Genomic DNA, 14,814 nt, shown 5'->3' with positions numbered 1-14,814 from the left:
ACATGCCTTCACACCTGATTAGAGTTCAAATTTGATCATTTAAAGGCAGTGAGAACCCATTCCTTATATTTCCAAACTACCAGTTGGTTAATTCAAAAGCATTTGGATACTGTTTAACCTGGCGCCTCTCTCTCTCTCCCCCCCTCCCCCCTCCCTTCCCCACTCCCTGTTTTGATTTCAGGTTGAAAATGGCTCAGGAATCAGTCAGCAAGCTGACATCAGAGAAGAAAGTGGAGACAAAGAAAATCAATCCCACGGCTAGTCTGGTGAGACTCATGTTTCAACATAACCTCAAGATTTTTCATTATAACTGAGGTGCATCCGGGAGTGTGTCTGAATTTAAAGGATGAAACTGAGAGGAATGAGTAGTATCCAGATTCTCAGTTCCCATCCCAGAGTAGCCTAGGTAAGAAGGGAGTGAGGCACAAAACACGACTTCCCGTGTTCTCCCGGCAAACCCAACACAGGTCATTTCCTGATCAAGCAAACTGAGTCACTTGCCTTGTCGCACCCTTCCACACCCCAGGCAGGCATCCCCTTATCTCCAAGCACCTTTCTCCCAAAATAGTTGAGCATTTAAGAAAGGGGTTGAGGTTATACTCTTTAGATAATTGGGGAAACCAAGATACAGAAAGATACACCCTACCTAGGATCACTTCACAAATGAGTAGCAGACACCAGACCCAGACTTTGGGTCCCCTGACGTCTCTCCGCGAGCTAGAAACTTGGAGGCTAGTCGGTCTTCCCAGCTGTGAGGGGAGGTTGTCCTCCACAATCCCATTTGGGAAGGTTCACAGTGAAGCTCTACCAATACCTTAGAGACAATAGTCAGAGTAGCTACATGGTGAGGAGCCCAAGGTGTTGGGGTTCAAATCCCAGCTTAGCCACTTACTAGTTGTAAAACCTTTGTGAAATTATTTTGCTTCTTTTTGGAAAAGAGAGAAATATTACTACCTTCACTTTAGGATTATTTTGAGGAAATGGAGAGACATAGAAAGTGTCTAGTGTATCATAAGAGCTTAAAAATGTTAGTTGTTTTTCCTGTTATTACAAGTTCTGGCAGCATTAGTTGGCCCTGCCCTGGAGAACAGCAGTGAGTGGTAAGTGGGAGTATCATTCTTCTCAGGTCAATTTGCAGACCCTACGCCCCCTGTGCCCTGGTGTCCCACAGCTGCTGCTTTTTATCCTTTTGAGTTACAAGGACCCTTTGCCAGCTCCTTTAATCTTTTTGACCATCTAAGTGAAGTTTAAGTTGTGAAGTGAGATTTTTTTCTGTTGCTTGGTTAGGGTGTCTCTCACTCATAACAGTCCCATCAGCAGCTAAATGAATGTTGAATGTGACGTGGGGAAGTCGGCGTCCTGCGGCTTGAGCAGGAAAAGCTGCAGTTAGTGCACATAGCTCCTACCTGAATGGACACATCCTCTGTGCCCCTTTGGTGGTGTATTCAGTACATTCACTTACATGATCTTTGGTGGCAATGGGTTCAACTCTGACTTTTGTCTTCCTCCTTGGTCAGCCTATACGCCTTTCCCCAGCCCCTCATTTGGACCCCTATCCTAACTTGTACAGCCAAATCTTATTTCCAGGGGTGCAGAATGAATTCAGCCCTGGAGACAAAGGGGAACGGTGGGTTTACTGTGGCATTTTTTTGTAGGTGTCCTCTTCTGTGAGCTAGCTCCCGGTTGCCATCCTCAACTTGTTAGGGTTTTTTCTTTCGTTGTTGTTTATTTGGGTGGGAATTCGGGAAGAGCTCATAAACTGATTCCTGATTCAAATTCACAAGTCAGAGATGGGATCCAGACTCGGGATGGGTGTTTAGAGATCACCAGCTTGAGTGTATATGTCGGCCACTTTAGTAACTCAGTGTATCACATCTCATAGATCACAAGCACCTGAGGATCTGTTCACAAGGGGCCTCTCCGTGCAAGGAAGTATACCGCTTCCATTTCTTTTTTATCCTTTTATTTGCCCCCCCAAAGAGCAGATACACCCATTCTCGCTATACTTAATATTTTATTTCTCTAAAGTCCTAGAAACTTTAGGTGAGGATCCATGTTTCCGTTTTGTATTCTTATCTGTATTTATATCTTGCCAGCCCACTTTCATGTCATTTGTCTTTAGAAGGCTGCCCTGGGGGCAGGAAGCTCAGGGAGAGCCGAGCAGAACATTCATGGCAAAATGGGAGTTTCCTCCATGGAGCATGGATTAAATCTGCTCCTCTTCCGTTTTCCATAGGCTTTGTTCAGTTCCACCATCTTGACCATATGCAGATGTATGCAGCTTGGAAACAGTGATTTTTCCTATCTAGCTTCCCCAGAAACTATTTCTTAAGCATTCCCTAATTCCATTAATAGATTGAGCGTGGGGGTAGGAGTCGTCTTTGAGTAACGCTGCAAAGTTAGGACCTTTGTCACAGAGGAAGAGAACAGACCAGCCTCGCATGGTAAAGGTCAGTCTTTTAGATGGGTATCATTGATTGATTAGCTGGTCATTCGTTGTTTGCTTTTGGAAAGTAAGGGGAATAGTTTTGGAGGAGCAGGTGACAGGATTTCAGGAAAGGATAGAGTTACTCTCATTTCTAGGACATGGAGTACAACTCTATTCATCATTCTAGACCAAAACTTTTTTTTTTTTTAAGATTTTATTTATTATTTATTTGACAAAGAGAGAGACAGCCAGCGAGAGGGGGAACACAGGCGGGGGGAGTGGGAGAGGAATAAGCAGGCTTCCCAGCAGAGGAGCCTGATGTGGGGCTCGATCCCAGGACTCTGGGATCACTCCCTGAGCCGAAGCAGACGCTCAACCACTGAGCCACCCAGGCGCCCCTCTAGACCAAAACTTCGAGAAATTTATCAAAGTTTGAGAAAGATGAAAATTTAGAAAAAAGAATGACAATAAACTCCTATTTTTTCCTCAAACAACAGAAAGAAAGACTGCGTCAGAAGGAAGCCAGCGTGACCACTAACTAATACAGAGCCATGTGAGAATGACGGCAGCAAGATGCATTTTCTTGCATCATCCTTTGCAACACTAGTGCTGCAGGAAGTTCCTGAAAGATACATCGCCAAACGTTTGTTTTGCTCATCTCTTTGTGAGGTCATTGCAGTGAGCACCCCGTGCCTTCTTAAGGGAGTCCCTTGTTAAGCCACAGGAGCAATGAGAAACTGTTTAAGGGAACGTTGCAGGAATATTTAATTATTGTTTCTTGTAGAGGTCCAAAGTCATACCATTACAAGACCAGAAGAAATACCAAGATTTTCCAAATGTCTTTAAAAGTGGAGATTTCAAACTTTCTAATCCAAGCTTGTGACAGAAGAAGAGAAGGATCTTTTATGACAATTGCCTTGAGAGGATTCGAGCTTTGATCTTTACACACTGCTGGTGTGACTATTGATCTTAATTTTGATCCTGTTGCAGCCAGATCCTACAGCATCTTTCTCACCAAAAATGTTGAAACTTACCCAAACTATTTTTTTAAGACACCCAAGACTATGTATTTTCCAGATGAGAGAAATGGTAATTTTGTTGTCGTTGTTGTTCATATAATGGAAAAGGACAGAAAATGGAACTATACATGGGTAGAGAGGGAGTTAAATAGCCATAAACTTCATCCTGGAGAAGAAATTACTGTACAGGGAGTTGACATCAGCTATTAAGCAAGACCCATTCATTTGTTTTTATGTGAGTTCATTGTGGTTTCCTTGCCCAGCAGAAATTCGTACCCTTATTCCTGGAAGAAACAGTGATACCCAAGCCAGCACAGGCGTGGAGGTCAAAGTACCTGCTTGGGCAAGTGACCCAGTCACAGCACATTTCACACTTTACACTGTCCATGAATGGGTAAAGCCGTGTTGGCATTCAGCCGAGGCCTGCGTCATGTTCTGAGACTGTGTGTGTCTGTACCACTCTCACCAACCTCAAGAAGCAGTTTCCAGACTTCCAGACAGGGGAGCAAATGCTACTCGCAGCCTTCCATCACGACCTTGACTGACAGGCATGTGACCTAGGATGAAGCAGGAGTCTTTGATGTTGAAAAAATAAAGAGCATTAAAAAGGTTCTTTACATCAAAATGAAAAGAAGGTGATTACATTAATATTAAGCTTTGAGTGGAATATCATGGGCGGGCAGCTTTTCCTGACCCTGGGAGTCCATATGACCGCTGCCCCTTGAATCACAAGGGAAAGCACCTTGAACCTCTCCCCCGACATTTTTTTCCTTAAGTCACCTCTCTTCGAATCTGTCTTGTGAGAGGAAAAGAGAAAGGACTGGGGGTGAATTGAGAATAGGATCAAAGACTATCCATTTTCGACCTTGAAGGGAAAGAGGTCCAAGCCTTCTCCAGTTGGTGGACGACAGTGTAGAGGTGGGTGAGAACCTTAAAACCCTTCCTGATTGGGCTGCCATGTGCAGCCTTGCCCCTGGCCCCAGCCTCTTCCCAGAGCCTCTCAATTTGCCAGGTACCTGAGTGTCCCCCCAGGACTGCCTGCCAATCATCAGCCCCCTTAGGGATTCCCGAATAGAGCCAGCTAATTAAAGCAGCACTGTATCCTAATGTAATGCAATCAGGATCAAATCAAATCACAGAAGCCATATTTGTGCAGGTGCTAACCACCTTCTCTAATAATTCAAAAGAAAGGAATATGGTAGCATGGTTGGGTCTTTTTTTTCCCCCCAATTCAAAATAAGCGATGAGACAGCAGAACAAAAAAGCTGGTAAGGAGCTAACATTATAAAAGAAATTGCTTGAGAGCAAGAAGATATTCATACTGCTTTCTTATATTGTTTCTTTTCATTTTCAACTGTGAATAAAACCTAAGAAATTCATCAGTTTAAAACAGATTCTGCTGGCAGTCATCCTGTGCTATGGGACATTCCTTCTAGTATTACCTTGCAGAAGAAAAGTGCCTGTCTTGTCCGTGCCTGTCTTGTCCATTCCTGGGAGATCAACTTTGAGTTAGTGAGATTAGCATATGTCTAGATCCTCATTGGTCCCCACAGACTTGAGGGGCAAGAGCAGCACGGGCTTTCAGTGGAGTCACTGGTCCACTTCAGGTCTCTAAGGTTGCTCACTAGAAAATCACTGACAGTAAACAGGCCTGTCACTATGGCCACATAACCCTGCAAGAACATGCTGTCGGGGAACCAGTGCTGAACAAGAATGAGTAGCAATATTTAATGTGAGAAGTAGACAAACGCTGCCCAAGTTGGATTCCATCCACGTGGACAGACTAGCAATTGGCAGTAAAATGCCTATTTCTAAAGACTAAACTTTGCCTGCTCTGCTGGGGAAACCTGGTGATCTTATCAGACTAGTCAAATATATTAAGTGTATTAAGACACTAGGGCAGAATCTCCATTATTCGCACCCATTTTGTTGTGTATCTGGATGCCCCCTCCCGAGTTAATACATTCACTGAAGTGTTGGCACAGCCTTTATTTCTAAGGTGAGTCAATGCTCAGTAAAAGTTCGCAAGCGCTTGTTCAAGGTGGGCCATCTAAAACAACCTGGAACCCCTTAAAATGATCCCTCTAAAATGCACTTGAGAGTATGGTAAATGCAACAGGTGTCTCTAAACTTTTCATGGAGAGGAAGTAGTTAGGGTACCACTCACGCAGCTTGAGCATTTCAGGCAAGCAGGGTTTGAGGGGCTTTTCTAAGAGCAGCCTTCCCCAAACTAGAGGGAGAGTGGCCAGTATTGCTACCCTGTGTTTAACCAGACGCTCACACCCAACTTTACTAGTCAGACTCTGAAAAACCTTGATTTAGAAGCAACATCGTCTCTTGCTAGTCAAAAGTCATTACATCTGAGGACATAGTTGATTGGATAGCAATTTGGATTCTTGCACGAGTAACCTGCAATCATCATCAAGCATGCAAGTGTATCATATATTACACTAAAATATGATATAAACATGTTAGGTAAGAAGCATCAGGCCTGTGAGGTGTCAAAGATGAGGTTAGAAGGAAGTGTGCTGTATGGTTTTTAACACAAACGGCAGCTTAACGGTGGGGGCGGGGGGGGGGGCAGGAAAGGGAAAAGTGTAGCCGAGCAGAAATAGACGATCATGGTGACGATGGACCTGCTGCCTTTTGAATCCTTGAGTTGACGTGTTTCTTCAAATGCCCACCAAAAATACCTAGGAATAATGGAAAAACAGTTTCTGAAATCTGGGAAGTAACACAAGGAAACCCAGCCATGTGAGTACATCTTTAAATGTTCTAGCCAAAACAAATTGGCAGTGTGGTTAAGGAATCAATTGCCAGATTGGGTGCTAGTCTTGGACCCCCTTACCCTGCAGTAAGCTACTGAGCCCCCCCTTAGGCACCTCTTTTTTTCTTAAGAACCATAAGGAAAGGCATTTCCTAAATGAACAGCTTATATGCTGCTGGTGGAAAAACTGGAAAAACTGAAGGAAGGAATGAAACTCTGGTGGTGGTATTGGAAACCCTTGCTACGGTTCTTCCAAGGACCAGGTTTGGATGTAGCAGAAGAGTCGTGTTATTTTTGGTAAAGATTTGCCTGTTGGCCTGGGATTGTGCATCTCTCTGTAGGTTACACTGTGTGCAACAGGGGCATTTTCATTTTAATTATATTCTTGCTCTCTTGAATGTTATATTTTCTCATTTCTGTTTCTGCTTCTCCCTTGCCTGACATCATGGACACAGATCACTGCACACAGCATTGCATGCAGTAGATAGCCTAGGACAGTGCCTAGTGCAAGTATCAAGGGAATCAGCAATGCAGACTTGCGGGCTCTTTCCCAGTAACCAGGCTGTAACCTTAACAGGGAAACTTCTTCATTCCCTGACATCCTAAATTGCTTATTTTATAGTACTCTCCCCTCCCCAAATAAAGATAAAACCGACTTGGGGCTTTCTGTGTCAGGGAGAAGAAAGAAGTCCAAAATACATAGCTTTTTTCCCCGAAAATATCTGGTCCAAATATCAAATATATCATTTTATAAAGTAGTTTAGATTTGTGCATAATTTTCTTTGATTCTGCCTGTTCTAATGGGGGGGGGGTGACCAAAAGCTGGAAGGGAAAGAAAAAGCATCAGATTTGGTAATTCACAAATTAGTTCATGAGTTTCTAAACCACACAAAACATGGCCATACTGTGAAATCCAATGTTGTGGAAATCCTGAGCACAGAAAAATTGGAACAGCTGTGCAAGCTGATGAACACGGACAAAGTAAGAGCTGTCTGTGGCCTGTTTGCAACTTTAACCTCAACCAGGCAGTGTTTAGAGTGTGGATTTGAAAGAGTTGAGGATTGCCCTCAATAGTGTACTTTTTAAAAAGCCACATACAAGGAAAAGTGTTGTGATATAGTGGAAGAAGTGGCCAGACCATTACACCATCCTTACTCTGCATTCTCTTAAGAGCAGTTGATAAATGTGTGGAACATCTGGAAGGCCATCCAAACCACGTTTCATATATTGGCTATTGTACCTTTAGGAACAATTCAGCTGAAGAAAGTGGACTGAATGAAGTAACGAACTTTCATTCATGTCAGCTATTTTGTCATTATGAAGAAATTGGCACCACAAGAGAAACAAGGCTATGCGGCCAACCTAATAGTATTAATATTTGAAAAGTATGAATCGTTTTTAGCCTTGCCAAAATGCAAGCAACTTGTTGGATATGTTTCCATCTTCCAGCTATAGAGAAAAACAATCCAGCTGCTTGGAACCTTCCCTCTTATTGGTACAAAAAAGTCACTAAAAGAAAAGCACCTTCAGAAACTGGCCTCAGCATGGCTGGCTGCAGCAAGCCCACATCACAGTGCTTATAACCCCATTAGCAATTGAATCCAGGCATCACTAGGCTCTTACAGCTGTATGTGACCACGGGGCCCACTTTGTCTCATTTCTACACACCCATCAGTTGTTAACACCTTGTTAGAGCACTGAATTCTAGTTTCACAATTCTTCATTTCCCCTTCCAAGGAGTGGGCAATCTACAACCCTCCCAAATAGACTCTGTGCTGGGAAGGAGTGAATTCAAGAGCATTTTAACATGCAGGGTTGAAGCCAATTCAGTAGCCTTAGTTGTGCCAAAACTCTTAATCAATGCTGTGCTGTAAACCTAGCCTTTGGGAAATTTGAGTAGTTAACAACTTAATTGGAAACGTGAAGATATTAAAATGGCAGCTATCTAACTCTGTCTCTTCAAGCCCTCATGCAGCTTCTACCAACAGAGATGTTAAGGAAGCAAATCAAGCCTCATTCAGGCCAGCTGTCCTCAAGGAGAGCTTACTAGGTTCACCTCCCCGCCACCCCCCGCCCCCCGCACACTCCACTCCAGCCCCTCACTCAACCAGCCTAGTGATAGCCAGTAACACAAAAAAAACCTGTTCCTTTTCATCTTCTCTTCTCTGGTGTGATGGTTCACTTCAGTCAGGAGCTGAAATGAACTCTGGAATTTATTGCCTATTACATCTATGAAGTACTTGTTCAAAAATTTTGGCTGCATACTATGATCTGAGGAAGACCAACTTAATCTCTTTTTTTTAATAGGAAAGTGGTAGTTAATGCCATTAATTTATCCTTCTGCATTCCATCCATGCTTATATAATTTTCTGTTTTTTAATCTTCTCTCAAATGTACTAAGAAACACCAGTCTGCCTCCTTTTCTGAAAGCTAATCCAAAAACTTCTGGGAGCTATTTTTTTATGCTTTGAGTGAAATTTGATAGCATTGGGCTAGCAAAATGCAAATGAGCCCATAGTTTCCAGCAGAAATTCACCTCCCAAGAATTTGTAATTCTTCTCCATGGAGTAAACCACTTCTGCTATATTTAGGCTATTTTGTAGGCTGAGCATTTCCCTAAATTCTACCTGTGCAGACACCAAGGGGCTGTGTCTCTTTGAAACTGTAAGGAGATCTTACAGGAGAAGGAGTATTTCTCCCCATATATAGTGGGAGCCCCCAATATGTTATCTTATACTTAGCCTGCATTCATTCGTAGGCATGCATTCACCATGGTTTGTCAACCAGGCAAAATTGTACTTCCTTCCCTTCAGTGTCCTCTTCCAGAGCTTGCTTCTATTCTTGTCTCATGTAACAAATGTATTTTCATTTATTCATCTGGGCCAGCTCTCCAAAATGAAAGGCTAGTCCCATAGACATCGGAATAAACAGGGAAATTACTCTCTACCTCCCCATGGCGTGGACAATAATTGTGTTCAGGAATGAAGAACTCTGGGAACTCTTGGGATGGATTTTGAATGCCAGGTTTATGAGAAGCATAAAGATGGGTAGATAGCATACAAAATTTATACTACGCTTCCCAATAAGAGACTAGAAGGAGATTATAAATCTTTACATCTTAGATAGGTTTGAGTAAACTATAGTAACTCATTCTTTCTCCTTTCTTCTTGGCAACTTGTCTCTAGGTATAATCTTACTTTTTCATATCTGACCCCCAGTGCATAAAGTGGTTTCAGCCCCACTGGGACTGCACTCTTTCAAATCCTCCAGAGACATCCATTTCCTTTGGACACAAATCTGTGAGTGAGGGGAAAGGAGTACAACTCCGTCTGTCCAGAGTGACATAGGATTTGGGGGTCCACCAAAAGGATAGGTCTATCCCAAATCATTAATTTTACAATTCTGTAATGCTTCAATTTCTCAAGACACAAATAATATGACCCGACTCTTAGTAAAGTATAATCTTCAAAGAATATCAACATTAAGAAAAAAGGACTTCCCTTTAAAGAAGAAATCTAAAATACTCCTAAAAAGGCAGAAACATAAAATTTGAAATTGAACAATTTTTTTTAGAGAAAACATGTCATCGATTCATCATAGTTTTTTCCTGTCATTGAGCTTTAATTTAGACTAGCGTGGGAAGCAGGGTGCCCCTGGACTTTGATTTAGGGGATCGTGCTTTGGCCTGGAAAATCAGCATTGAGCTGTGTGCCCAGAACCTAAGTGAAATCAGTCAGCATCCTAATAGGAATCAGGCCTAACAAATGTAAATTACTTCAAGTCCTTTAGGGCTTAATTTTCTCAGTGACACCCTGGATCCCAGACCTTCCTCCTAAAATGCATTTTTGATCCATGCGGTGATGTCTCCATAGGGTGTTGAGAGAGTAAGCGATGGGATGTGGGAGAAGAGCAGGAGACGGGGAGAGGGAATATTTGAACACAGAGGCCAGGGTGCAATGTTGTGCTGATATAATGCACTGTTAGGGGGCTGGTGATTTTAGCCGTGCCTATATCATGGGCAGCCTTTCAGTGGCAGCTCCAGGAATCTCATCAGGCAAATGGGAGTGAGTGGTCAGTATCTTGTACTGGTGAGTGCCTGACAACATTCTGGAAAAGCAGGTACCCTAATGAAACTGGCCTGTGTTCAGATTCATGGCCCTGGTGCTGGTTGCGCATGCGTCTTCCTGTTTTCTCTATGGCTGTCCAAAAGTCATTTTGGCACCTAGCCTCATTTCGCTCCACTCGCTTCAATACCTGTGCTTCAGCCTCCCCTTCCTTCACAGCCCACAGCTTTTTCCCTCATTTTACCTTTACGGTTTCCCCAGGACCCAGGCTTTCTCACCCTCTCCTTCCCTCCCTCCCTCCAAGCCTGATGCGGCATTCCCCAGCCCTTTGGACAGGTTGCTCTGCTGTCACCAAGTGAGACCCAGCACTGTGACTGCCTCCTGTTAATGTCAGCATCACCTCATCACTTAGGCAAAGAGGGGAAAATCCATAAAAGAGATGGAAAATACATTTCTTTTTTCATCGTAGTCTACTTTATTTTAAGAAGATCGAAGGGAGGGTAATAGGCCTTTTCAATTTCTCATAGATTATACTTTAAACCTGTCTAATGAGGGACCATCCTTTGTTAAATTATAAATCAGTCCAGGTCTCACCATCTAGGATGCATAAGACTGAAGTTTTGAACCTGAAAGAACTTTTCTGTGCTGCAGGACAAATTGACTTAATTCTGTACAAACAGTTTGAATCACAGGCTTTTTACTGCTACCCCATTCTTACTACTACTCACTATTCAAACATCTACACGAATCTGGATCAGGATGTTGACAGTTTGTGGTTATTTTCAGATCAACAGTAACTGTTACACTCTTGAAAGTGCTTAAAAAGAAAGTGTAAGCATGTCCTAAGTAGTCAATCGTTGGACCTAGAAAAATCTTGGCTTTTCTGTTAAATTAAATGTTAAGTTAATCTGTAGATGTAATCTTAAAGGATTTTCAGCAATAATAAAGGCAGTTTGAGAAATGAGAAGGCACTTTAAAGACATGAAACCTTACATTACATGCTCTTGGACATTTTTTAAATATAAGCTAATTGGATTCAGGTATTTTTTCCCTTTACATTTTTAAAAATATGTATTTCTAATTTGTTTGCATATTTAATTTTGTCAAAGCTAAGAAATGCTCATTAGTTGGGTTTGTAAAGGTCATTTGCAACCAACTGAAGTATTTATTTTTAAAAAGAAAGGGTGAAGGAACCGATATTGACTTGTACATAATGAAAATATATGTGCGTGTCTATATATATATATTTTTTTTTCCTCCTTGACACTATTTGGTCACCACATCAAGTGTATTTTTGTACATAATATATTGGTTAGAAATTATAGATTGTCTATTCAAAGAATTCTATCTCTGTGATAGATTATATTTATCCTAATCTGTTGATACTTCTGTTAATTTGTTTTAAGAGATAGAACTCTATTTTTTGGAATTTGCAGAAAACTGCACTCATGGCTTCCAATTGTAAATATGATGAGAATATTTTAATAAATTTTGGTTTCATGTCCGCTGGTGTGTGGTGCAGATTTGTTTTCAGAAGACATTCAGGACCATCTCCCGACAGCGCTTTCATGTGGAGAGTACCAGTCATCTGTAACGTTCCTTACTGCTCACATGCAGTGTTATTACTGAGCTGCAAGAGCTGGGTCTTGGTAAGTCCATCCTGTTTCCTTCTTTCTCCCCTTTCCATGCCACCAACAGTGGGCAATCTGGCTAGGTGTTCAAGCTAACACAAAGCAGACAAGCCCAGCCAGGATTGGCTCAGCTAGGCTGACCGAAACAACACTGCCTGAAGATAAATTGCCCAAGGTGGGGGCACATGGACAGAACCACAAGTATCGATGACTTCAAGCTGTGGGTTAGTAAACAACATACCAGGGAAACCGAACAGAAATATAACTGTATTGTGTTCTAGCACTAAGCACAAGGTACAAATTCTTTCCAAGCAATGATAGGACACATGCAAGTATTTATGACAAGAACCAAAAGACTTTCAGCAAAACACTCTTCCATTTCAATGAAACTGTGTTTGTGTGTTTTTAATTTTATTTACTCTGTGTTCCTGAATGCCATGCACTCTTAACGTCTAGAAGTTGGTGAAATATGCCCTAATTTATACAGATACATTTAATGAACAGACACGGTTACTATCTGGGGAGACATTTCATCACTGGGGAATCTTCTAAATCCTAGAGTCATGGAGTTGCAAAAATCTTCAGACATCGGATAAAATCTCCTATTTCACAGAGTAAAAACAACTGAAGTCCAAGGGACTTGCCGAAAATCACAGTTAGTGAACACATTAAGACTAGAATCCGAATCTCTTGACCCCAAGGCCGAAGCCCTTCCCACTGCTGAACTCATTCATCACGTTAAACTGTTCTCTTCACAACGCAGGTCCTCCTGCTATCTGACAATAAAGTACGCTCCTGAAACTTTTTCTAGGCCAAATGGCGTAACACAGAGAAGCGATTACCATTAAAACTATTTGAGCATTCCCAGACCCCAAAAATAACCTTAGACTTTTCTGATACCTCAGGACACATCTTGCTAACGGATGCACAAAATAAATTAAGATAAAAGCACAGACGCTTGTAAACACGGTTCGAAGCTGTAAGGTCTTGATGCTGGATGCTGAGTGTAGTTTCTGGAGGAGGAGCTTGGCGGGGCCCCTCTGGCTCGCCTGTGTGCCTGCAGCCTCTGTAGGACTCACTGCAAAGCAAATGCTAAATGCCATTTTTGCTTTTTGCCTTTTTCTTTTTTTAATAAAAGCGGACATCTTCAGATTTCTTCTGAAGCAAAAACAAGTACTAATGTAGGTCTTTTGTGAAAAGCAGAGGGAAGTAACAGGAACTTTCAGAAAATGGGGGATATCTGTACACCATTATGGAGAAATAGTCTAGAACTGTTGTTTGAAAGAAAGGGTCCAAACACTCCTAAAGGTTTGTAGAAACCATTATTAAAGTTGTGTTCTGGGGGCGCCTGGGTGGCTCAGTCAGGTAAGTGTCCAATTCTTGATTTCAGCTCAGGTCATGATCTCAGGGCTGTGGGATTGAGCTCCGTGTCAGGCTCTGAGCTCAGCAGGCAGTCTACTTGGGATTCTCTCTCTCTCCCCCTCTGCCCCTCCCCCTGCTCTCTCTAAAATAAATAAATCTTTTTTAAAAATTAAAAATAAAGTTGTGTTCTGAATTAGAACACAGGGCAGAGGCAGAGGCCTGAGTATCAAGGAACCTAGGCAAAATATGTGTCCACCTTAGGAAGAATCTCCTCTCGGGTTTAATCAACATTTATTCTCCCTTGCTGAGCGACAGCTGTTGAATTTATAAGTATACTTTTTTGCCTATTCTTTAAATCGACCATGTATGCTGATGACCCAGCTAACAGGCCATAAATTCCTGAGGCTAAATATTCCACTTCAGACTCTGGCTGCCCACTGTTACCTGCCTATGATGTATTCATGGAAATAAAAGACTTGACAGTTGGCCTGCACTGGCCCTGTCTGCACTGGACGCCTGCATCGCCTTGGATGCCTTTAAGTCTTCTCAAAGTAGAGCTACCTCATGGCCACCATTGTGTGATAATGAATGGTAACTAAAGGTAAAGATACAATTTATCAATTTATCAATTGATGCATTAAAAATGCCCCCAAAGAGTGGATTAAGTCAACAATAATCACTTCTCATTTTTCATGGTTTTTGTTATTTTGGAAATAACTCAACTGGGTGGTTCTCACTTTGGAGTCTCATAAGGTTGTAGTACTATGTCTGCTGGGTCCTCAGTCCTCTGAAAACTGGAAAGCTTTAGCGGGGCTGGAACATGCACTTCCAAGATGGCTGACTCACTTGGCTGGCAGGTTGGTGCTGGCTCTAGGCTGGGAGACTCAGTGTCTCTCTATAGGGCTGCTTGAGCTTTGACCAAAGCTCAGACGTCACATCCAGTCACCTTCATCCTAGTCTACTGGATGAGGCATTTACAAAGGTCTGCCCAGATTGAGGGGGTAGGGAAATAGACCCCACCTCTTGATGGAGGAATGTAAACACCACATTGTGAGAAGCAAATGTGAGATGGGAGATATATTGTACAACCATCTTTGGATAATCTGTCCAAGTAGCTTGCCCTGTTCTTTCTATCTGGTCTTCCTCTTCCTTCTCTTGTTCTTATTTTTGTTCTAAAACTAAATATCAGATTTTTTTTTCAAAATTTTCCCTACTTCTTTCTTCCAAATCTTTTCCCTCTACCTGCATATCTGAGCACAGAAATATTTGCCTTCTTCCTCTAGGTATAGGCATTCTTTACCTTGAAGAAAGTGAGGTCTGTCCTAACTGAGACTTTATAAACACTGGTGGAGAAAAGAACTTAAAGGTGACCTTAGAATTTTACTCCTCAGTCATAAGCCTGCATTTCTTTTCTTTTTTTTTTTTTTAAGATTTTATTTATTTATTTGACAGAGATAGAGACAGCCAGCGAGAGAGGGAACACAAGCAGGGGGAGTGGGAGAGGAAGAAGCAGGCTTCCAGCAGAGGAGCCTGATGTGGGGCT

General features: G+C 42.2%; 1 protein-coding gene across 6 annotated transcripts in view; it reads left to right on the top strand.

Annotated features, from left to right (window-relative positions):
* FMN1 (formin 1) overlaps positions 1-11,747 on the top strand; it is a 412,618-nt gene extending 400,871 nt beyond the window's left edge. For all 6 annotated transcript variants that reach the window (XM_034661208.1, XM_034661207.1, XM_034661209.1 and 3 more), the window contains 2 exons: positions 182-266; positions 2,926-11,747. In XM_034661208.1, coding sequence (XP_034517099.1) covers positions 182-266; positions 2,926-2,970 — 130 coding nt within the window. In that variant the 3' untranslated portion in view covers positions 2,971-11,747. The remainder of the gene's footprint in view (positions 1-181; positions 267-2,925) is intronic.
* Positions 11,748-14,814: the final 3,067 nt, after the last annotated feature.

Source organism: Ailuropoda melanoleuca, chromosome 5 (assembly GCF_002007445.2).
Source record: "Ailuropoda melanoleuca isolate Jingjing chromosome 5, ASM200744v2, whole genome shotgun sequence".
NCBI classification, from domain to species: Eukaryota; Metazoa; Chordata; class Mammalia; order Carnivora; family Ursidae; genus Ailuropoda; species Ailuropoda melanoleuca.
Note: the sequence above shows the minus strand (reverse complement) of the source record. Positions and strands in the feature narration are given on the sequence as shown.